Raw genomic sequence first — 24,184 nt, 5'->3', positions numbered from 1 at the left:
TTGTTACAGGTGATACGGGGGAGATGTGTGTGTGAGCGACGTGTGTGTCCATCTTTATTGGGCGGGTGACGTGCACCCGCTTGTCACGTGTGTATAAAACTGACGTTTCGGTGAGTGGCCCTTCATCAAAAGGGACAGGGCTGCAGACATGTTGGCCGGCCTGTGGTTTAAAATCACGCGTTACAAAAGCGCTCATTTGTAAACATTTATTTGAAGCGGCGTCACCTGACAGACGCCTCGTCCGCAGGCGAGAAACCGACTGCCCCGGAACGCGTCGACGCTGATAGCAAACCATCAGCGCCTCCACCACCCGGGTCGTTACCGCGCGCCGTTCCGGGCGATGTCCGACATTTCGCTCAGCGTGCTGGGACATTACGCGGGGAAACGCGTCAAGGCACTGGTCGGAGAGCCCGCCGTGCAACCGCGACACGCGGCATACAACGATTGTGCTCGTGTGTGCTTGAGTGTGTGCTATCTTGCGGTCGCAATTTGCTGATTATCGGATCACGTGGCACGCGCGTGGCGTCACGTGGTGTCTCGGGATGTCACGTGGCACCTCGTAAGGCGTCACGCGGCATCTCGCGGTGCCACGTGGCTTCTGGCGACGTCAAGTTTTGTCGGCTTTAAGCCACGTCATGTCATTAGGCTGTGTAAAACGTAATAAGGAAACATCGGATTACGCTTTGTAACACGAGATACATGCCCACCTGTGTAACGCGCAATTGCACTCTTGCCCTCTGAGATACATTTCTCACTCGCAGTCCACGATTCTTTAATTCTATACCTTAGTTTTTAATTATTTATTGAGCTGCTTTGTTTAACAAGTCGTTTGAGCGATTTGTGTGTGTGTTGTTAAAGAATAAGGTTATGTTTTTAGGTTTTAGTTGAGATTCGGATTGGATTTAAATAAAATGGTGTGCAATGTTCCATGCTAATTGTTTCTGCGAATGCGTGTGTACACGTGTGTGTGTGTACACGTGTGTGTGTGTACACGTGTGTGTGTGTACACGTGTGTGTGTGTACACGTGTGTGTGTGTACACGTGCAGGAGCGGTGGTGCAGTGGTTAGCGAACTGAAAAACATTTGCGGCCAATGATAACAGTGGCGAATATTTGAATCGGTCTTGGGACATCCCATAGGTCGACTCAGCCATAAATAAGTACAGTACCTGGCACGTGTACACACACACACGTGTACACACACACACGTGTACACACACACGTGTACACACACACACGTGTACACATCCATTCATGTGCTAACAGCACTTGCCGCAACAGTCGATATATATTAGGGTATACGGGGGATCTTTGTAATTGTGGCTGCATGTATAGGCGAGTATGGTTGGGTGTGATTTACGCTGATCTGTTACATCACCATAATCAATGTATCAAAGTGATAATCACATCACATCCCCATCAATGCATCCACGTCGCGGTGATGATAATCATCAGTAAATTATCGCCATCATAATATAATTACTGTCGTCATTAAGCAACTAGATTATGTGAACTCGTTAAGCGCTGCCGCTGTGGACTCTGGGTAACGTAAATGAGACCTCCACTCCCGCTATCCACTGGAACAAATCAATCTACAACCAATTAGTTCACCGGCCAACTGGCTTCCCGTGCCAATACTGTACTGTAATCGTCACCGCAGCGTCGGTGGTAAGCGGGCAAACCCTCGGCTGGAATTGTGTTTTACCTCTCTGGGTCTTATCAGCCGAGTAACCACCGGCGTTAATCACACTCGGCAACAGGACCCCGTGGTGGTAGAGGGAGCGCTTCTCGACAATAAAGTTTGGCAACGCAGCAGCGTTTAAATACTGTTGTCGTAACGTTGTCACGTTATCACCTGCCCCTACTGGGCATCTGTGATAAAGAGCTTTATAAATCATCGGATTCCTCCAGTATAAATACGTATTATTGCTTTCATATGAAGAGACGAGCAATTGTCGTAATTGATCAACTATTATAGTGAGATATCATAACTTCATATTTTCTCATCTAACTATATCACGGTTACTATCATCACCATCAACAATGAATTATGGCCATCATCGTCGCTTAGTTATTGTCAAGCGTTCTATGCGAACGCCATTAATAAATGATCAGCTTCATCATGATCATTGCTTGGATGTATGTACGAACCGTACGTAGCCAAACGTGCTAATCGGAGGTGCGGGGGAGGAAGAACCAACCAAATACTTCAATGTGTAATCATCACCACTTAAATCATTGTCAGCATACATACATCAACATCATCATCTCTATCATCGTAGAGATGATTATGTGGTGTGGCTAACATTTCGCACCTCCGATTAGCACGGTTGGCTACGTTCGGTGCGAAAGAAGTTCAACGTGCATACATCATCACCAGCATCATCAATAAATCATCATCATCACTGGATCTATAGCATCATTTCATCGTCATTACAATCACTAAATCTATATCATCACTTCATCATTATCACCATCATTCTCACTGAATCTATATTATGACTTCATCATCATCACCATCATTATCACTCGATCTATATAATCAATTTATCATCCTCATCGCTATCATCATTACTGGATCTATATCATCACTTTATCATGATCACTATCATCATTACTGGATCCATATCGTAATCACCATCACTCCATCATTATTATCCTCACTGGATCCACATCATCGTCGTCATCATCCCCAGTCACGAATCAACATCAATTCGTAAACCACCACCGGTCTCATCACCGCCAACGCCATCATCACCGTCGCCTCTCCCCTGAGCTACAGCGACCACGCCGTCGTCGCCGCTGCCGCCACGGCCGCTAGCAGAGCGAGGAGTGCGGGGTCCGGGAGTCGCCTCGTGCGGGCGCCAGACCCTGCGGGGAAGAGGCAGAGGGCGCGGGGCCATGACCCGTTGAGATGCATCGGCAGCAGCGGCATCCTTCCGTAGCGGTGCGAATCGAATGGCAACATCTAAACCCTTGTCAGGCTTTTTCAATGTCCAAGTCTCGCAGGCGCGCAATGCTACAACGCTGTTACTGAAAGTGCGTGTTCTTAAGGTGTTCAGTTTGGTCCGCTTGCTTCTCCAGATGTTATTGAATCCTGCCACTACTCATTTTGCCTTTGCGATTCTCACTCTTACGTCTTTCGTGCAGTCGTTGTTCCCTGCAAGTAGACTTCCCAACTATACAAATGAATTTAAATTCACAATCTTGCTACTTTATATCATTACTGCTTCATAAATGTCCTCCCTTCCGAACACCATCGTCTTCGTATTTTCCACGTGAATCTCTCAGCCCTGCATCCCTGACCTGACCTATGCAGCGCATGAACACTTTCCTCTGCAGGACGACGACGCAGCTTTCTTCCATCACGTTCACGTCGTCCGCGAATCTGGGCTAATTTATTCTTGCTCCTTGCACAGATATTCACGTGCCGTTCTCCTGAACGGCATACATCACTCTTTCCAAAGTATGTGTCGAAATTGTTTGGTGATAGTGGATCTCATTGTCTCATACCTATTTTTGCTTTTATATTTTTAAATTTATTTTCATTTAACATTTTTTGTTAAATTTAATTGTATTTAACTGTTTTTATTGTACGATTTTTATTTATTTATATATTTTTTATTTTTTTGTTTTCTATCTACGTGACTTTACCGAAACAACCAAGAATATGAATTCCTGCAGTCACGAAAGTTTTAAGTCTAAATTCATAGCTATTGCTGCTGGGAACCAATCTCCTATTTCCTGTTCCACACTTCACTGCTGTTTTTGACCGTTCACTACATCCTGCAGAATCTGTGTCAGTCGTTTCCCTACTCCGTATGATCCTAATGTAGCCCACGTTACATCTTGCTAAGCCGAATAGAATGCTTTGTGGAAATCTATGCCAGCCAATTCTTCCTTTGCTTTCTCTGCTATGAGCCTTAACATTACGATTTGCTGTCCGGTGTTTCTATCTTTCCTAAACTCTGCCTATTCATCGGCCAAATAATGATCAGTCTGTGCTTTTAATCGATCTGATAGCATATTCCCCATGTGACTCATTAGCGCGATGGTTCTATCATTTTATTTCTACCTGGTAAGATTCAAAACAATGTTGTGATTTTGTGCCAAACGCATGCTGCCACCTCGCGGCATGGCCGCGTTAGAGCATCTCAATCGCTGACCCTGCAACCTTTCCCGTGCGAGTGGAACGCGTTGGTGTAGAACAGGACGTGTTTATAATGGGCGACGTTTCGTGCAATGGCCCTCCTTCAGGGCACAGTGGGGATTTAGCGCAGGCGGTGAGTTTGCGCAGTTATCTCATTTGGTCAACCCGTAACAGCTGGGCTGTCCAGCGACCTCCTGTACTTAGCTTGGCACAGCAGTCAATTCTCAATACTTGGGTCTGTCCCGTGACCTCCTGCACTTAGCCTGGCACAGCAGTAAATCCTCAATACCTGGGTCTGTCCCGTGAACTCCTGCACCTAGCCTGGCACAGCAGTCAATCCTCAATACCTGGGTCTGTCCTGTGACCTCCTGCACCTAGCCTGGCACAGCAGTCAATCCTCAATAGCTGGGTCTGTCCCGTGACCTCCTGCACCTAGCCTGGCACAGCAGTCAATCCTCAATACCTGGGTCTGTCCTGTGACCTCCTGCACCTAGCCTGGCACAGCAGTCAATCCTCAATACCTGGGTCTGTTCCGTGACCCGCACCAAGCCTGGCACATCAGTCAATCCATAAAACCTGGGTCTGCCCCGCGACCTCCTGCACCTAGCCTGGCACAGCAGTCAACCCAGAGCACCGAGGTCTGTCCCGTGACCTGCTTGCTGCCAACAGCGATCCTTCCACACACTTCACGTGATGGCCTCAAGTGCCCTAGCCGGGCACGGGCAATCGTGGTGACGTCACCACCACTCAGTGTCTCTTGTCGTTGTGTAAGGCAGTCACCATCGCGCTTACCTTTGGCTGTGGTTTGTTTGGCCGTGACGGCTGTCGATGTCACACCCGTCGTTGTGGCTCGTGTTGTTGGTGATACTGCAACACACATACACAAACAATATTAAATTAGCTCAAATAATATATAACTGTTAAATTGATATTACATGAATGTCAATCGACTGGCAGGAAGTCTGTAATGTTCATTGACTGCTGATTGAGTTATCGGTGGAAATAAAGATATCCCTTTGATACTGCTAATCCTGCATAATGCATGGGCATAATGACTTTAAACCCCCTCGCCAATCCTCCTAATCGCATATCTGCATTTCCCATAAATATGCTAAATTCCTCTTGATATGCACTCCGCAGGGAACGGATTTTTTGCTCCACTGCAAGCTTCCTACTACCATTCTCCCATTGACATATTTCGTTGTTTCCTCTTAGTACCTTTCACGCGACGGTTTATGGTATAGTGTATAACATATTATATAATAATAAATAGTATTAAAGTGTAATGTTTAATACAATGTATAAGGTAATAAATAGTATCGTAATTTTATAGTGAATATATAGCAGTGTGCTATACAGTTGAGTGGGTAGAATAAAACATAGTGTAATTTGACAAGGTATAGTCAATAAGCATATTAGTTGCTGCGGCGCCTTATTATTAACATTCCTTCCCTTTATTAATTCTGACCTTACTCCCTCCCTTTGATGCTGCTAATCTTGCATAATGCATGGGCATAATGACTTTACACCCCTCGCCAAACCTCCTACGCATTTCACAAGTAGTGCTAATCGCATATCTGCATTTTCCATAAAAATGTTAAATTCCTCTTGATATGCAAATTATTTTGTCAAGACGCTCTTTGCTCCTCCATCCCAGCATAAATAGTCGCTCCAAGCCTGGAGCGTGACATTCAGACTCTGTCTACTTGACGGACCTGTTCTCCACCTGAGGACGGCTGCTTGCGTTGTGGCCGAAACGTCATGAGAATTATTTTATTATGTTTTATTTTTATTATTTTATTACTTCCCTTCTACGTGACTTTACCGAAAGAACCAAGAAGATGAAAATATATGCACAATTAAGACTTTAATTTTAAATTTGATTTGAAATACTGATAATTGGGTCTAGAATCTTAACACTGTCGCTCAATCCCACTGACAGAGAACATTAAGTTGGGCTGGTGGGACATGGAGGGTGTTTCTGATCGCTATTGCAGGTGCGAGGTGTTCACCGATTTTTTTATTGTATTGTTTTTGCCCGGGAAATCGGCATCGTGGTGAGTTATTTAATTCTGATTATGAGCGTTAATAACTTGTTCATTTTGATCGAGTCAATGGATATAATGGAGTTGGAAGATGATTTGGGCGTTTTGGTGTTGAAAATAGAAGTTGTTTTTGCAAGAGATAAAATTTGGTATTATTGTGTTAATTGGTAAGGCACAAAATGGCCGACTTAGGACACGTGTTTTCGGAGATAAGGTTACATTGTATGAGAAATAATAATTGCTTTATATGTTTATTGTCAGTAAAATATGATTTCCCTAATTTACATATTAATATGATTTGATGTTAAATATTGCTTTACTAGTAATTATATAAGTAGGTATTGGTTCGTTTATGCAGCATCATCAGGGACTGTAATTAATTTAGGAGGCACTACGTATGTTTTGGGTATATGTTTGATATAAAAAATGTTTGTTAAATACTATGTATGTTAAATGTTCTCAGGTATGATCATTGAGATTTGGGCGGGCAGATTTCGTGCTGAGTAGGTACGCAGAGTACCTACTCATCGTCTCTGAACCTCATTATTTTTATTGTTCTTGTTTTTATTGTTGTCTATTTTTGCCGACCTGTCCCCCTCGCAAGGGAGGAGAGGGACAGGGCGGACCGTCTACACTCTGCATCTACATCGGCCAATCGAAAGAAGAAGTTTCCCCTTCAGGAGTGTTGTTGCAGGTGCCAGATCAATTGATGCACTGCGAGACCACGAGAAGTCGCGCCGGTTCGGGGGGGGGGGGCGGTGAAGGAAACTTTAATCCAGCAGTTGATAGATCCTAGCCGCTGTTTGCTGATTATGCTGATGATGACGACGATAACGATGGCAACGCGCTCGCACCTAGGCAAGCGGTGCTGTTGGCGTCGAGATGAAATCCCGGTCTGCAGGCGCAGTGGAAGCTCCCAATGGTGTTCACGCACAGCTGCTCACAGCCCTGCGTGCTGTTCACACACTCGTCCACATCTGAAAGAAAACCAACACCTAGATCACCATCACATCATTGTCATCGTCACTATCATCATCCTCATCGTCATCAAGATCATCATCACCACCATCAATCACGACCGTCACCATCATCACTACCACCACCACCGTCACCACCGACAGCATCACTATTACGAGAAAATCACAGTTGGTGGATCATACACCCAGGGTTGGTAGATCACACAGATATTGCGAAACTCCCTTCCGATGGGCGTCGCGATGCTATACACCCTGGTTTGCCAGAAGAAGGTGGTACAGCCAGTCTGGACTAATTTATATCTGTTCCATTTGTATGGGATAGAGTGCTGCCCCCTCGCATGCGTGAGGTTTCTCTAGTTCCCTCCAACATGTAAACGCTAATTAAACGGTTGAAAACATCTTAAAATGTAAAGGATTACAGAGCTCACAGTGAAATTTGGCACCGGATCACTACATTGATACTGCCTTTCCAGCATGTAATTGAACAATCAAACGTTGGGTAAGGACACATCTCACCAACGTTTCTTTTACCAACATCGCCGAGCAATCTCATCCACGGTGTTCCACCGCACACCTTCATCAAGCTCTGTTCGGAGGATCTCCCCCTTGAGCAACAACATCACACCTTTTGAGCAACCCTCCCTTCGCCAAGGGACCCTCACCTTCAGCGACCTTGTCGAAGACCACGTCCAGGAGTTGAAGTCTTTCTGCGAGTCTCTGCACGTGGTCGCCTTTGTAGCCAGGGGAGGAAGCATTCCCCGCAGTGGCACTGCCTGTCGCTCGGAACGTCTTCTTCACATCCCCCGAGCTGTGGGTCACCTCGCAGTAGGAGGCGTTGGCGCTCTCGACCAGCCGCTGCGAATTGAGCAGCACCGAGTAGGTCTGACCATTCACCTGCACCACCACGTCCACGCTCTCCTCCTTGGCCACCATCACCAGGCCGTCGAGGGCCATGGCCGGCCCCAGGAAGACGTAGGCTAGGCGGGTGAGCGGCTTGCGGACGTCGAACTCGATCTGGACGAAGTGGGTGCCCTTGATCTGGAACCCCGGTGGGTACGGTTCGTCCACCTGCGGGCCAGATGGCAGTGGGAGGAGGTCGTGTGGTTCAGCGGTGCTTCCCAACTAAGCAGTCAATCAGATTGCTTTTCCAGTTTTGGTTTGGGTTAATCCGAACCCAAACGCAAACCCAAAACCACACCATCCAGTTAAGGTCTTGCCTCTCGTGTTCCCTACTCCACCACAATGTTGCAGCCACTCCCTCCGCTTCACGGATCCTGGCATGCTCCTTACTCACACAGCATCCGCTACTCCACCATTGGTGGCCGCTCTAGGAACTATCGAAGTCTATTGTTCTCTATGTGAGTCTCCGGGCTTCTAGGTAAGTACAGTACATGGACCTCTCTGTGAGCCTTTGGACCTCTATGTAATTATACAGGCCTCCATGCGAGTCTCTGGGCCTCTATGCAATTCTCTGCCCATCTATGTGAGTCTATGTGGCTCTATGTGCGTCTATGGGCCAATATCTGAGTCTATGGATCTCTGTGTAAGTCTATGAGCCTCTATGCGAGTCTATGTACCAAGAGGACATGGGAAATCGGCTCGTATGCAGGAGCTACGACTGTATCTTGCTTTTAACTTGGTTGAGCTACACACTCTAGTCTTACAAGAGGCGTAATGTTTGATGGTCATCTGTGTGCAACCAGCCCCAACTGCGTTGGGCAGAGCAGGCAAGGACAGGTTGGCCACGCGGCAAACAGGCCGCACCAAAGCACGTTCAAATTTTCCCAGGAGGCTCGGTGGTCAAATGCCCAGCCTTATAATTTTGTCGGCAGTGAGGATCGCCTCATCACTGTTATTCCCAGTTCTCTCAAGGCACCTGCCTGACCTGGTGAGTGATTTAACCCTTTCCCATTCCAAGGCCACTGTAAGTTGCAGGGTTGGTGTCCCATTAACCACTGAATAACTTGTAACGTGCAAGCGGTGAGCATTACGACCGCACTTCACGATGGCTGGCGTAAAACTTTGCTACACACCCTGCCTTATGGACTTTTACTTTCGAGTTAATTCTGATAATGTACACATATGTCATCGGAACGGAATTGGAAGAAAAACTGATGATTAACACGATGATGATGATGAAGAGACCACTCACCAGCAGGGCCCGTGGGCTTAGATTCTTATCATCCGTCCAGTAGAGCGAGTAGTTTCCGTCGGGCCTCGGGATCTTCGCTCCGTGCAGAATCCCCTTCTTCTCCTGCTCAAAGCTCCAGTCGAGGTTGTGGAAGAACGACGCTACCCCAGTGACTGTGCTTTTCTGGTCGAGGTGGATGTGGTCGACGACCAGAGCCAGCTGCGGGTTGAGCAGCACGACGTCGCGCACGAGGCTGCTCAACCCCAGCCCCGCCTCATAAGTGTCCTCCGAGTTTCCACGAATGAACACCGTCCCGTTCTGCTCCGCGGCGGCCAGTACGCGGCCGTTAAAGCTGCACACGGGCGACTTGTCACACGTCACCCAATTCCAGTCGCACACCTCCACCATCTGACCGACCCAGGGAGGCTTGCAGAGCTCCCTGGCCGGCAGCGGGTTCGTTCTAAACATCGGCACGTTGCTGTGCCACGTGAACTTCGGGCCGTAGAGGCCCTCCACGATGAACGGCACGCCATTGGGCGTGAAGATGAAGGTGTTCTGATCGGGGTGCTCATGCCCGGGGTTGAAGTTTCTCCAGCCGTTCACCCACTCCGGGTAGCGCTTTTCGCGGACGATGTCGTTGACGGCTGCGCCACCAATCTTGCCGGATTTGAAGCCGACAAAGGTGGCGTTGACCTGGGCTGGCTGAGGACTCCCATAAGTGACAACTCCCCAGCTCTCAAAGTGGTGCAACGCCGGGGTGCCGTAGTCCGGCGGTGGCGTGGGTGGCAGGGTGGCGTCGTACCTGGAAAAGAGAGAGAGAGCGTCTCAGTGACATGACACAAGGGTTAAGAGGTCATCCGAGCCAATGGCACTGTTATAAAAAATACCTTCCCCTTTTGTTTGCACCTCTCGCTCAGTGCTAACTCATTCACAAAATGTTTTGGGTTAACTCACCAAATGTACTCCAGGTGCAATGTGCACCAACGGTGAGCGCGGAAGGAAGCACCCGTGCCGTTCTTGGGGCGGAATGTATTGATCTGGCTCGCCAGCCAATTCCCGCTGCCGTCGCGCAGGACATAGGTGTCCAGGAAGGCCAGGTGAGCCTCGGGGCCGTAGTACCAGTTGTAGTTCGAGTCCGAGATGCCCACGGTCCTTTGGAACCCTGAGCGAGCAAAAGAGTTTTCAAGCTTCAAATTAAAAATCAAGATGTGACCATGGCCAAAGTCGGTAATGCCGCCATGCCTCACTTCGCCGACGCGTTCTACCCTTTTGCCAAATCTCGCGGCTACCTCAACAAGTAAACATACGGTGACCTCCAAGATCTGCCCTCAGTCTCCCACCATCTGCTCTAAAGTCTTCCCTTTTGGTTTCTGGAATTGTGGAGACCGACCACTCCAACGTCTATCTTGGCAAATCAGCCATCCCCCATGCATGCACACGTGTCCCACACAGTGCAACCATCGTTCCCCTATAATGTCGACTATCCATATTCTATGCTAGGATTCGGCATTGCTTCTGGGAACCGCAATGGCGAGATGTTATCTACCTCGCCTAATATGCAAGGAGGTCGTGGATTCGATCCTGACCCTGACGCCTGTTGTATATTGTAGTTTGCATGCTCTCCCCGTGGTAACGTGGATTTTTCTCCGGGTCCTCCGGTATTTCCCACCACATTTAGAAACATGTGTCTAGAATATTTGGCTGTTATAAATTTCCACGTGATGATAAGCCGCTTGGGACATTGATCTATCATTTGTGCGCCCAGGTCGCCTCTGAAAAAGAGCTATTATAGGTCAGTGGGCTTTACCTGATAAAATAAAACATATTCATTCTGTTTTACCCTGTCTTGCCACATAATCCATAGCATCCATCTCATACTGCCCCCCTCCCCTCTGTTCTTAAATAACAACTTATCTTCGAGCTCAAGAGTTAGGGTCCAGCTCTTCTATCAACACAGTAACACAAAGAGCACTTCTGAAACACAAACCCGCTTCTTATTTACCTTCAGACTCGTCTATCTGCTAAAGACAATGGGCCTCTTGATCTCATTCTTGTGATATGATGAAGACAACATATCGATTCTGCTTCAACATGCTCCCAATAGGAATTCTTAGCTTGGCAAGTCCAATTAAGTATGCTGCCAGCGGATCTTCAAACCAGACGGCACGCTATGGTTTGATGACAATAGCCCTTCGATGTCGCTGGACTCTCTAGTACAATCCTAGTGGCCCTCAAACGTTGGTGTATGCCCTACTAGCATCAAATAGACCTCTAGAATTGATAAATACTCTCACCAGATATCTGGCCTTGATAATATAATATACTGATAATATACTGTGATCTCAATATATATTCTACCATAGTCCTAAATGGATCTCCAGGCTGGATGAATGCTGCAGTATGAGCCATACACCTCGTTAAATCTTCCACTACTGTGATCCAGAATGCATCTCTCACACCTGGCTGGAGGCTCCTGTAGAAGAAGTCAAAGTGCTTCTTGACCCAGATGTTGTCCTCATGGCTTATGTTGAAGTGCCGCTTGGCAAAGAAGATGTGCTTGAGGAGCGATCGGGACAGGTACGAGCCGTAAGCGATGCCTTCGTTTAGTGACCCATCCGTCACCTCGTTGGTGATGAACATCGACTTCTCCATGATGGACATGGCCTGTTTAACCCACACCGCCGCTTCCCTGTGGTATCCTGCATTCCATACCAGAAGGGTGGGGAGGCGTTTAGAGGTATTCAGAAAGAGCTGGGACGATTGGTCGAATAATCGACTATAAACTGTGATCAACCGCTTCTTTTATGTGGGCACCTTAAGAATAGTGGCCGTCCCAACATTCTGGCTCCCTGAAGCCAGGAAACCCCCTACAAGCCACGCCCCCAAACGTGACGCGGCTGCTGATTCCGATGACATCACCAAGTCCTCACCTTAACTTGCAGCCCAGAGGCACATGCGGGAGAAGATGTAATACTTCCCCCCACACAACTAATTTGGAGTTATCGATGACTATCGCCCAATCATGGACGTGATAGTCATTATGGTAATATATGACTTAAACAATCGAATGTCCCAGCACTAGTCTAAGGCGATTAGAGATGTTTTATGATGATCATCTTCAAAACTATCCAGTATGATGATTATCATCAGTAGTAGCGTCAGCAGCTGCAGCAGCCTTAATCTATCCACTGCTGGATGATGGCGTGCCCAAGTCATCACCATCTCTCATGGTCTTACAATGCAATGATCAATCTGGCACCAGCACACGAGCCAATATCGTTGCTCCATTTCAATGCAGTCAACGTCCTCTCATACGCATTCCCTCGTTTAGATGCTGCTCCATTGTTCGTCTTCACCATCGGCCATCTGGCCTTCAGGCCACTGAGCATCCTGTCCTGCTCCAGCCCACATCCGTAACCTGCATTTGTTTATAATCCACATCTGCCTCTTTTTCTTTATCGATGTAAGGCACGTCATGGAGTGGCAGCCAAAGGAGATCAATTCCCTGGTGGCAGAGCAATGAAATCGGCTCACGATCAGGAGCTGGGTGGATTGTTGCATCATGAGATTGGAAGAGGTGGTGATTGCTCGCCTAAACTCTCATCCGTGGCTGATGAGAACTATGATAATGACATGTTTTTGACATCACGTCCCTTACGCCCAATGAAGTAATTTGTGGAAAATTTTCGAATACGACAAACTTGGACCCTGAGACCAATATTCAGCGGCCCGCTATTCGTTTCCAATGATTTCCGGGAATTTTTTCCCCGTACAATGAGAGTAAAGCAGACAGTGAGTAATTTCAGCACGTTTTCTGACACTCGCAGTATTAACCAGGGTGGTCGCCACCCTCGAACCGCAAACCTCTGCAACAAGCGGCGAACACTCTGTCACCGGGCCATCATTATCCTGATGATGGTGATGATGATGATGATAATTATCAAAGCCACCAGCAGCTGCAGCAGCAGAAGAGACTCACCATCAATCATGATGACAAGGCCCCCCATGAGTAAGGCCACGGCGTTGGTCGGCTGGTGGTTCTGCAGATATTGGAAACCCCATCCACGTATGAAGGACATGTTGTACATGTACTCTGTGGAGTTGACGAGAGCCACCAAGTATTGTTTTCTCCGCGTGGAGTCCAAATGTTCATACATCAGGTCGTATGCCGTGGCAAACCCAGCGAGTGAGTGTCCGATCGGCACCTCGTCTTTGGGGTACAGCGTGACGAGCCTGAAAATAGTAGGAGATCGCAAACATAATGTCTTCCAATTACAATGTTACCTTGCAAAGGTAAATGTACATCCCTGTAATTATTTGCGCATGCCACACTCCTGGCAGAAGGAGCCTCCCCACGAGCGAGCCCCCCTCTAACGAGTATTGGCTCACTCTACCCAAACTGGTCAAATATTTTAGAAGAGATAGGGGTTAATTAACTGTTAACTATACAAAAATTAAGTAGACAACACGACCACTGGCCATATAACCCAGATCTTTCTTTCTGGCATCTGATACCCGTCCCCAGATTCGTACCAAGACCGTGGGTGTCTCGAGAACCTCTGAGCCATCCGTGTGCCACCTCCCAAATAACAAACAACAACAAACCAGGGCTCATAATAACCATCACCACCAGCACCACCCACACCACCAACTCACCAATTGGGCTGCGCTGCCATCCTGTCCATGTACTCGATGGTGAAGTCTCTGGCTCCGGTGTCGTTCGGGTAGAGGAAGCTGTAGAAGGCCATGGCTCCCAGGTTGTTGCCGTAGATCTCGTTCCAGATGGCGCCGAACTCGAGCGGATCCCAGGGCGGGAGGTGGTTACTGCTCTGCTCCATCATGGTGAGCGCCGCCTCGTGCAGGCGGCTCACGATGTGCGCGTGGCTCGACGCGGCCGCCGAGGCACGCAGCCCGGCCACGTCCCGCGCGCTGAAGAATAACATGGGGTGGCGGTCGTAGCCTCCATCCTGGAACTTTCCAAACTGTGCTGGGTTGCCGTCCTCGGCCGCCAGCAAGACGGGGAGATTTGGCAGCAGCAGCAGTGGCGGCATCATCATCAGCATCATGCGCATCGCCAGTGGCAGCGGTAGCGGCATCATCATCAGGAGCGATAGAGCTGCCACCTTTTCCACTGCAGACCAAACCCGAACATATTTCTCAATCAACACCCGGTGGATGAAAAATGTGCAGTATCTATATAACTAGCTTTACTACCTGGATTCTTGTCTAGGATTAATTTCATATTCCCTCATATTTCACTGAAAAACCCTGAAAAAAGTGATGCTTGCAAGAAAGAAAAAAGCCGAAACAAATCAATTTAACTAAATCGGATGTTTTTCACTCAAGGAAATTCAACCTTAACCAACATAAGGTCGATTTAGGCAACTCGGGAAGGGAAGGGAAGGAATGACGTGCATGGTGTACAGTCTGGAAAGCAGAGGTGTGGACTCGAGTCATGTGACTTGGACTCGAGTCAGACTCGAGTCATGAATTTGATGACTTGCGACTCGACTTGGACTTGCATAACAATGACTTTGTCCCACCTATGAGATGTGGACTCGAGTCATGTGACTTGGACTCGAGTCAGACTCGAGTCATGAATTTGATGACTTGCGACTCGACTTGGACTTGCATAACAATGACTTTGTCCCACCTCTGCTGGAAAGTACCCACATGGCAAATTGCAAGCTTGTTGCATGTCGGGAAGTACGCTAAACATTTCGAACAGATACACATTCACAAATTCCTCTTTTATATAAAATGATTTGCAAGTGGATGACGGCCTGCCCAGGTCATCACCATCTCTCATGGTCTTACAATACCGAGTGTGGGGTGGCTGGGGTAACGTGAAGTAAGAGGGGGTGAGTGGTTATAGGGAGAATCCCCCAAACGCACAACCCTCAGGAAGTGACGTCTGGCCTTGACCGGGGGCGGGGCATGAGTTGTTCCAGTCAGGACAGGTCGGTTGGCATTGGGTGAGGGTGGTAGTCGATGGGGATGTGCGTGATTCGTCGTTTCTTTACAGAAAGTGACAGTAAAAAATGAATATGCAGCACAGTGCTACATCCGTGCGTGACATCACTGCAAAAGAGCCCGCCCCCTCATTAATATTCATGTCCGCGTAGAAATTTACACTAACGCACAAGGTCGTACACTCCACATGCCGCACCCCTCCCCTCATTAATAATCATGAGCGGGTGACGTCACTCCATATGTCGCACCCCTCCACAATAACCATTAGCGGGTGACGTCACTGCACATGGTCAACTCCGCCCCTCATTAATAATCATGAGCTGAAAAATGTTTCTATTGAATATTTCAGATTTACAGCAATATACACCCGTCCTTGGAAGGGCAAAAAATCTAGTAACAAATATTGAGGGAATTGCATAGGAGAGAAAATGTATCCGACCTCCTCACTCTCATATAAAAAAAAACTAAAAAATTAACCCGTAAAAACAAAGTTTTTCACTATAAATCCTTTATATGCGTGGCATCGGTTTTATTTTATTATTCATTTCTGTTTTTATTGATTAAGAGTTTCATTTTTATCACATTGGTATTTTAAATTAAATATGAAAAAAAAATTTTTTCCTAAAAAGTGGAAAATTTAGGAAAACATTTTTCACGACAATAAATTGTCACGCACAACGAGTCTGTGTGCAAAATGTCAGCTCGATTGGATCACGGGAAGTGGGTTAAAAACGACCGAAAGATTTGCACGGTCGTAAGCGCGCAAGCAAGCGAACTTAATATAAACGATTTAAAAATAGCAAACCTCACACGGAGGAGATTCCCTGGACATTGCGTCAAAGGTCTGCAAATATTCACAACACGTATAAGTAACATTGGTTTCCTGCTTTAAATGAACATGTGCTGAAACAGGCAAACAATGTTTAATACTGGTAGGAGCCTCCTACCAGTATTATTGTGTCCGTCCGTCCTGCATCCAAAAATGGGAGAGGTGGGGCTGGGTGGAGAGGGGAGGGTGGGGAGGGGCTGGGTGGGGAGGGGAGGGTGGGGAGGGGCTGGGTGGGGAGGGTGGGGATGGGTGGGTGGTGAGAGGGGTGGGGCTGGGTGGGGAGGGGCTGGTCACCCCGTGGTGCCCTTATAAAAAACACTCAACGTTTAACCTACTCACGCCGGTTTGTGCCCGCCCTCACTGTCGGCCATATTTGCGGAATACACCACGCCGCCGTTTACCCTGGCCATTGACCGAGCAACCCAACGTTCCTACCAGCTCCCTCCGCAGGAATGTGTTAGGCAATGCTCACGCCCCCCCCCAAACAACCTCAGTTGGTACCGTCCAGATTTGGTGCAGGAAACGCGTCATGCCGCCAGGTTGCATAGCACGTGCATTTGGTTGTGTTTCCGGTTAAAATGGGGTTATGGTTGTGGATATATTGTTAGGATGTGGTTATGGTTTTAATGTGGTTATAGTTGTGGTTTCATTGTTCGAATGTGGTTATGGTTGTGGTTATGTGGTTTAATATTGTTATGATGTGCTCATGGTTGTGGCCAGGTTTTTAGACTGTGGTTACGGTTGTGGTTATAATTTGGTATTGGTTGTGCTTATAATGTGGATATGGTTGCGGTTAGCATGTGGTCGTGATTGCGGTTACATGTGTTGTGGCTATGGTTGTGATTAAATCGCGACTGTTGTGGTTATGCGACCGCGTGTCCGGCAGGTCTGGAGATCTGGTCCGGGAGTTAGATGCCGACATTTTGCGGCCGCAGCGAAATTACTAACGGCGATGGCAGCGAATACCTGAACCGATCCTGGGCCTCTCCTAGGTCGACTCAGACTTAAATGAGCACAAGGTGGCGGTGTGTATAAACAGCAGCAAACGGGGTTGGGCGTGGTGCTGACCACCCAAGGGGCCGTCCATAAATGACGTCACGCGATTTTGGACGATTTTTGACCACCCACCCTCATCACACGGCGTCACACAAAGTCAGACCCCCCCCTCAAATATTACGTCACAAAGCTCTGCCCGCCCCCAACCATATTTCCATTTTTAAAATAAAACATGCTTCAAATCGCTTTAAACTATTCTCATTGTAGTGCGTATTTAATGTGGCACTGCACTCTGATGTTGTAGGAGAAAACATTTATTAAAAAGTATATTTAATTAAGTAGTACGTGTTGTCTATATTTATTTAAAGTTGCGCATTTTGATGTGACGTCGCATTTCTCAACCCACCCCCCTCGTCACACATCGTCACAAATGTCTGACTCCCACCCCCCCCCCCCCAGGTGCGTGACGTCATTTATGGACGGCCCCCAACCCAACTCGTGTGCCGTGCCAGCAGCCATCCGTCGTAGCTTCTGTTCGCTCACGACCCTTGTCCACCCGGCAGTCTGTTAATGGCTAAACGGGGGGCGGGGGGGGGATCTTTGTCTTTGATTGCGCAAGTGGGTGGGGTGGCTGAGTAATTGGATGCGTAATAAGGTTGGAAGAAGTGGTGTGGTAAATCAAAGGTTTGCAATGTCGGGAGCGGCACGACACTCAGGGCCCTAAGGAGGCACTGATGTCGAAATTGTGTCAGCGCTGTGGCGTTCATGTGGAAGCCGTTGCGTAACGAGATCGCAACGCCTTTTCCCTCCGAATCGTCCCGGGGTTATTGTTCATAGCCGCACGGAAGTCGTGCGCCGCGGTGGGGAGATGTTAACTACCTCGCCTGGTATGCAGGAGGTTGTGGATTCGATCCCGACCCTGACGCCCAGCTGTATATTTAGAGTTTGCGTGTCTCTCTCCCCGTGGTCGCGTCGATTGTTTTCAGGGTCCTCCCATTTTATCCCACCATATTTCGAATCAATATCATGCGTTGAGAGTATTTGACTGCTAGTCATTTCCACACGATGGTAGGCCACTTCGCCCAGCTGTAATTTGTGATAGCCAGGGCCTTACCTGGTAAAAAAAAAATGTTTATCACGGTTGGCTACGTACCGTGTGAAAGAAGTTCAACATACTTTACCGCAGCCACACGTCACTTACCGCTGGGTGGACAGGCGGCGCTAACCGCTGCGCCACCCCTCCTCCTGACTCTCACGCAGTGCACGATGCGTTACGTGCACGATGCGTCACACGCATTGCGCGTTCCGTCACACGCACGTGGCCGAAGGCAAAAAGACCCGCGCCCGTATCTAGAATTATTACCAAACGTCAATAATAGCTCTTGACAAATATTTGCTGTAAATGGTCCACACCCACATTCCTGAGCTGTTAAGATACATAAATATACGCGTAAATATACAAATATATTCACTCAAGTCAGGGTGACTCACTTCACGCCCCCGGACCGCTGGTCCTTGAGAAACGATACAAGCCGCCCAAACCAGCACGGCAAGTGAGCCCGCGATTGATGTTTGGGATAATTAGTGCGCAGCAAATTGTCCCGCCAATCAAGCTGCTGGGTTTGACATTTAAAATGATAAAGTTCGATATAATTGTTCAATTGCGTAAGGAATCATTGCACAAATGACTCAACGTGTGGATCCTACGATAGCCAACTGGAGTACGCCACAAAGTGGCACACACACCCGATCTTACGCTCACCGATTTCACACTCACCGATCTCACACCCTACCTCACACTCACCCGAGCTCACACTCACCGATATCACACTCAATGATCTCACACTCACCCGATCTCAATTTTACACAATTTCTCTCGGCCGATATTAAACGGACCCAATATGCATCTCTAACAATCATCATATTCCCCGATATCACACTCACAACCACACCACTCACAACCACACCAATCTCAACCAACATCAATCCTACTTAATTTCAATCTGTGCTGTTTTTTGCTGGCCGTTTGGCATACCATTCCTTCCCTCTCTTTGGATCTGTGTTCAGCAAGTGACGATAAAACCCTATATATATACTTTACATTTTTTCCCAAAAGCAATTTTATTGAACAGCCGATTCAGGCACACACAGAGGGCACCTATGGGAAGTGACACAAGTATAGACACAACGCGATGTACGATGAATATGACAAATGTTTTGTATTTTGAACCGCCTGCCGATGCCATGTGTTTCAATAAACTCTACATCCATGGTGTCTACTTCCTTAACCCTCTCGGGAATGAGGGGAAAGGGGGAATAAGACGGGGGTGGGGTGGGGAGGTCCTAATTGCTCGAATCCCACGTGATGATAAGCCACTTCGTTGAACTACCATTCGTGGCCAGGTCGATTCTGGAAAACAAGCTCTATAGCTCAGTGGGCTTGAGCTGGTAACATAAAAAACAAAGTGCTTAGTTTTATTTGCATCTATTTTAAGTGATTTGCCTTTCCTATACTTTGCACACCTATCGTGGGTTTGTACTGTTTGTGGCTATGACGTTCTGACCCCGTGCCCCTACTGGACATCTGTGAGAAATATCTTTTTAGCTCATCGGATTTCTCCAGTATAAATATTCTAAATATATAAACGGTTTCAAATCTTGCCCTACGTTAGTCTCATCCGAGTCAATCTCTCCCCGACCTCACATCTGACCGATGTGCTGTTCACTCTCCACCCAACGTAAACATTCAGTCAAAGCCCCCTCCCCATCTTTGGCTCCTAACGCGACACAAAACTCTGGAACACAGCACAATCATAATAACAACATTATATTTTGATTTAAAGCTTTCGTGACTGCAGGGATTCATATTCTTGGTTCTTTCGGTAAAAGTCACGTAGAAGGGAAATAATAAAATAATACAAATATTAAACAAAAAAAATTCTCACGACGTTTCGATTGCAACACAAGCAATCATCTGATGATGAGACCTGATGATGATTGCTTGAGAATTTTTATTGTTTTATATTTTTATTATTTTATTATATCCCTTCTACGTGACTTTACCGAAAGAACCAAGAATATGAAGAGAGAATCAACAGCATTTAAAAATGTATTCTCTTTTCAACACACCGGTGGACTAAAGAAGTGAATGATTTTGTCCTTTGAAAAACGTGACACATTTTTTACTGTTTGGCCGTGTCGGGTGGTGAAGGGTTACGACACATTTATAAATAACGCGATCTGACCCAAAAAAAACTATATTATGAATAATATTGGTCGCGAAAACCTACGTGTTAAACATTATATTTTATAAAGCGCCTTTCACATTGAAGTATCTCAAAGCGCTGTACGTAAACATGAAACTACACTCCCAAGTATACATACCCATAATAAAGGTTTTAAAGTGCGAAACGGGAAGACGACTTCACAATCCTGGCTAATCGCCTGATCAAGCTGGTTGTAATAATCGCCGACGAAATGTCGTAGGCTCCAAGTTTATTCTCCAACACGAAATCCAAACATGTATTTATACTGGACGAATCCTATGAGCTATGAAGCTCATTTTCACATGTCCAGTCGTAACTAATTGGCTAAAGTAGTGACTAATTGGCACATCTTTTTGACGTGACAACCCTTACTAATTGTGTCGGGTGGTGGCGAGTTTAACGACATTTATATTCACACGATCTACCCAAAAAATCCCCCTTCATTATCGATATTGGTCGCGAAAGCCTACGTGTTAAACCAAGTATGGGTACCATCTAAGCGACGTAGGTTTAGTGATGTGTGTGATGTGTGTTGTGTGTGTCGCTATTGTAAACTTTTAATCAAATTTGTTGGAAAAACTGTTACGTTGTTTATATAGCATTGTTTTAGTAAGTTTTAGAGGGGCTTGGTTTGGCCCCATTTTTTTATTTAGTATAGATTTATACTTAAAATTTTGATCGGTATTGTATTATGATTGTTATTGGAATCAAACATCGAAATGGATTGTGTTGTTTGTTGCGGTTGAACCCAAATCAAGAGCCGAATGGCTCACAGGGTAAATCCTAATAAATTAACTGAACTGATAGGAAAAATATCAAAAACCACACTCGACATGCCAATAAAATGAAGAATTATGATAAAAGCGAATAATATTTACAGATAAATCCAATGAGACAAATAAAATAGGTTTTCTTTTAATCTTACGTTATGGGGAAGGCCTGATGTACGATTCGGTGAGTTTTAGGACAGTGATTTAAAAAGTGAAACAGACTCAGAATCCCGAATAGACCGAGGAAGGAGATTCCACAATCACAATGCGCCCTCATTCACAGATTTGTCTCCTTTCCCTGCTGATAAACCAATGTCGCTGATTAACAAAAAATTATAGTGGACTTCCAAAAGGTCGTGTGGCTGATGGAATGTGTTTTTAAAAACACGTTCGTTTTGTTTCAAAATATGGGAAGGAGGCGAGTGATTGTCTGATTACGGTATTTTAAAATCTCACTCCACGTGTCTCTCAAATTCTAAACTAAACTACGTTTTGTTTTACCAGGTAAGGCCCCTTTCGATGTAAAGCTTTCGTGACTGCAGGGATTCATCTTCTTGGTTTTTTCGGTAAAGTCACGTAGAAGGGAATTAATAAAATAATAAAAATAAAACATAATAAAATATTTTATTTTGTTTTATTTTTTTATTATTTTTATTATTTTATTACTTCCCTTCTACGTGACTTTACCGAAAAAACCAAGAAGAACAGGTAAGGCCCCCTGAGCGATTATATCTTGTTTTTTTTCAGAAGCGAACTGGTCACAAATGATAGCTCGACCAAGTGGCTGATCGTCACGTGGGGATTTACAGCAGCTGCCAAATGCCCTAAGCGCGTGATGCTGATTCCAAATGTGGAGGAGAAAACCCGAAGGACCCGGAGGAAAATCCACGAGACCACTGGAGGAGTAAACACGCGGAACTCCAAATACACAAGCGGTATCGTCAGGGTCGGGATCGACCTCCTTGCTGCTGCTGCATAGCAGGCGAGGCAGATGACGTATCACCACCAACTCACCGATCTCAAAACTCACTCGGTGTGTCTCCGGCGATCTCAAAAACTCACCCGGTGTGTCTCTGGCGATCTCAAAAACTCACTCGGTGTGTCTCTGGCGATCTCAAAAACTCACCCGGTGTGTCTATGGCGATCTCAAAAACTCACTTGGTGTGTCTCCGGCGATCTCAAAAACTCACCCGGTGTGTCTCTGGCGATCTCAAAAACTCACCCGGTGTGTCTCCGGCGATCTCAAAAACTCACTCAGTGTGTCTCCGGCGATCTCAAAAACTCACTCGGTGTGTCTCTGGCGATCTCAAAAACTCACCCGGTGTGTCTCTGGCGGAGCGTTGTGTCGCCTGTGAAGGAATTGGTGAGTTCACCTCGAGCCCCTCCTCCTGCTGCTGCTTCCTCGCTCGGTGAAATCGGTGCAGAGTCGAGCAGCGGCTCGCGCTTTTGTCCGTTCGGTGAAGGGCGTGGCGCAGGGGGCGTGGCGCAGTGGGCGGGGCGGAACTACGATGAGAAGGAACGGCCCTGGAAGATAATGAGTCATAGAGATGCATAGAGATACGTAAAGATAGAGACCCACAAGGATACATAGACATGTATAGATACCCATATAGACTCATAGGGTTACATAGAGACCCATAGAGATGCATGGAGACATAGAGACGCATAAAGATACACAGAGACCCAAAGGGATACATAGATCTACATATATATATTTAAAGAGACCCATAGAAACTCATAGGGTTACATAGAGACTCATAGAGATACATGGAGACACATAAAGATAGAGACCCACAAGCATACATAGAGATAAATAAAGATGTATAGAGACCCATAGAGACTCATAGGGTTACATAGAGACCCACAGAGATGTATAGAGACACATAGATACACTTAAATAGACATAGGGACCCATATAAATAGAGACCCACTGGGATACACAGGGATTCATAGAGACCAGTAGAGGTGCATGTACGTACATAGAGTCACCTACAGATTCGTAGAGACCTATCGATGTATACCCATAGAGATACATAACGAGTCTATACTCCTAGAGTCTATATGAATACATTACAGGGTCGCAGTCATTACACACAAATTGCTCACGATACCTCGCTGATCTCGTCGAGGAGCGTAAACCATCACGCAAACTCCGGTCATCCTCGCAGCAGCGGCTTTTGGCACCCACCGAACAGAGGCGGTCACTCCATCGCGCGGCCCTTTCAGATGCGCTTCTGCGGCCGTCTGGAACGCTCTTCCATCCAACATTAGGAAGCCACTGGAGCTACGCGCTTTCACGTCATCTACATCGAGAATCGTTTCTTTAGAACTGTTTTTGTGTCTAGTTTTGTGTCATTCCCCCCGCACATCCGATAAGCAGGGTTGGCTACGTACGGTGCGAAAGAAGTTCAATATACTAACATTACACACACTAACGTTTTAATATAGATGTAGTTCAACAACTTTGAAGCAGCAGTGCACTGTCTCGGGACAAATCGACATCGAGGTCTCCTAAACACGAACGATAATCAGAAAAAAACATGAATAATTTTAGCAATCCACGGCTGGTACATAGAGATACATAGAGACCCAATAGAGACTCATAGAGTTACATAGAGATCCATAGAGACCGTGTAGTAAACCAACTGTGTTCTACGCTGCTTCAACGGAGGAGGGACAGCAACACGACACGAACTCTCTCTCTCTGCGATGAAGCCTTCTTGTCGTGGCTAGCAGCAGGACCTCGACATTGACCATCGACCGCCCGATCTCATTGCTGTTGCAATGAACTCATCCAATTCATTGCTGTTGAAATGAACTCATACAACTCATTGCTGTTGCAATTAAACCATCCAACTCATTGCTGTTGCAATTAATTTATCCAAACGCATCGCTGAACTCATTTCTCCTGAACTCGTTTGCCCGCTGCCACCACATCACGTGCGACAAGAGACTGTCATTGGATTGACCCCCGGGGGGGTTGACGGACTTAGTCATGATGGTGGTGATGATAATGGTGATTATTATTAGGCAGTTCATGTCTCCATC

General features: G+C 46.7%; 1 protein-coding gene across 1 annotated transcript; it reads right to left on the bottom strand.

The window, feature by feature from the left end:
- Nucleotides 1-303: 303 nt before the first annotated feature.
- LOC144942566 (dermatan-sulfate epimerase-like) lies at nucleotides 304-22,539 on the bottom strand. Its single transcript, XM_078869426.1, has 10 exons — nucleotides 22,455-22,539; nucleotides 13,959-14,433; nucleotides 13,282-13,535; nucleotides 11,762-12,001; nucleotides 10,257-10,464; nucleotides 9,324-10,104; nucleotides 7,834-8,239; nucleotides 7,049-7,171; nucleotides 4,942-5,016; nucleotides 304-2,870 (listed from the first exon to the last, which is right to left on the bottom strand). The coding sequence occupies exons 2-10, from the start codon at nucleotides 14,402-14,404 to the stop codon at nucleotides 2,776-2,778; spliced, it is 2,628 nt and encodes an 875-aa protein (XP_078725552.1). The 5' UTR covers nucleotides 14,405-14,433; nucleotides 22,455-22,539; the 3' UTR covers nucleotides 304-2,775.
- Nucleotides 22,540-24,184: the final 1,645 nt, after the last annotated feature.

This window comes from Lampetra fluviatilis, chromosome 27 (genome assembly GCF_964198595.1).
Source record: "Lampetra fluviatilis chromosome 27, kcLamFluv1.1, whole genome shotgun sequence".
NCBI classification, from domain to species: Eukaryota; Metazoa; Chordata; class Hyperoartia; order Petromyzontiformes; family Petromyzontidae; genus Lampetra; species Lampetra fluviatilis.
Note: the sequence above shows the minus strand (reverse complement) of the source record. Positions and strands in the feature narration are given on the sequence as shown.

What these genes read in the sequence shown, in the direction of transcription:
- LOC144942566 (XM_078869426.1), bottom strand. Translation starts at nt 14,404, where the DNA reads ATGATGATGCCGCTACCGCTGCCACTGGCGATGCGCATGATGCTGATG. An exon ending in TAAGCCCACGGGCCCTGCTG is followed by an intron (nt 8,240 to 9,323) that starts GTGAGTGGTCTC and finishes TCTGGCCCGCAG; the next exon opens with GTGGACGAACCGTACCCACC. An exon ending in CAACAGCACCGCTTGCCTAG is followed by an intron (nt 5,017 to 7,048) that starts GTGCGAGCGCGT and finishes TGTGTGTTGCAG; the next exon opens with TATCACCAACAACACGAGCC.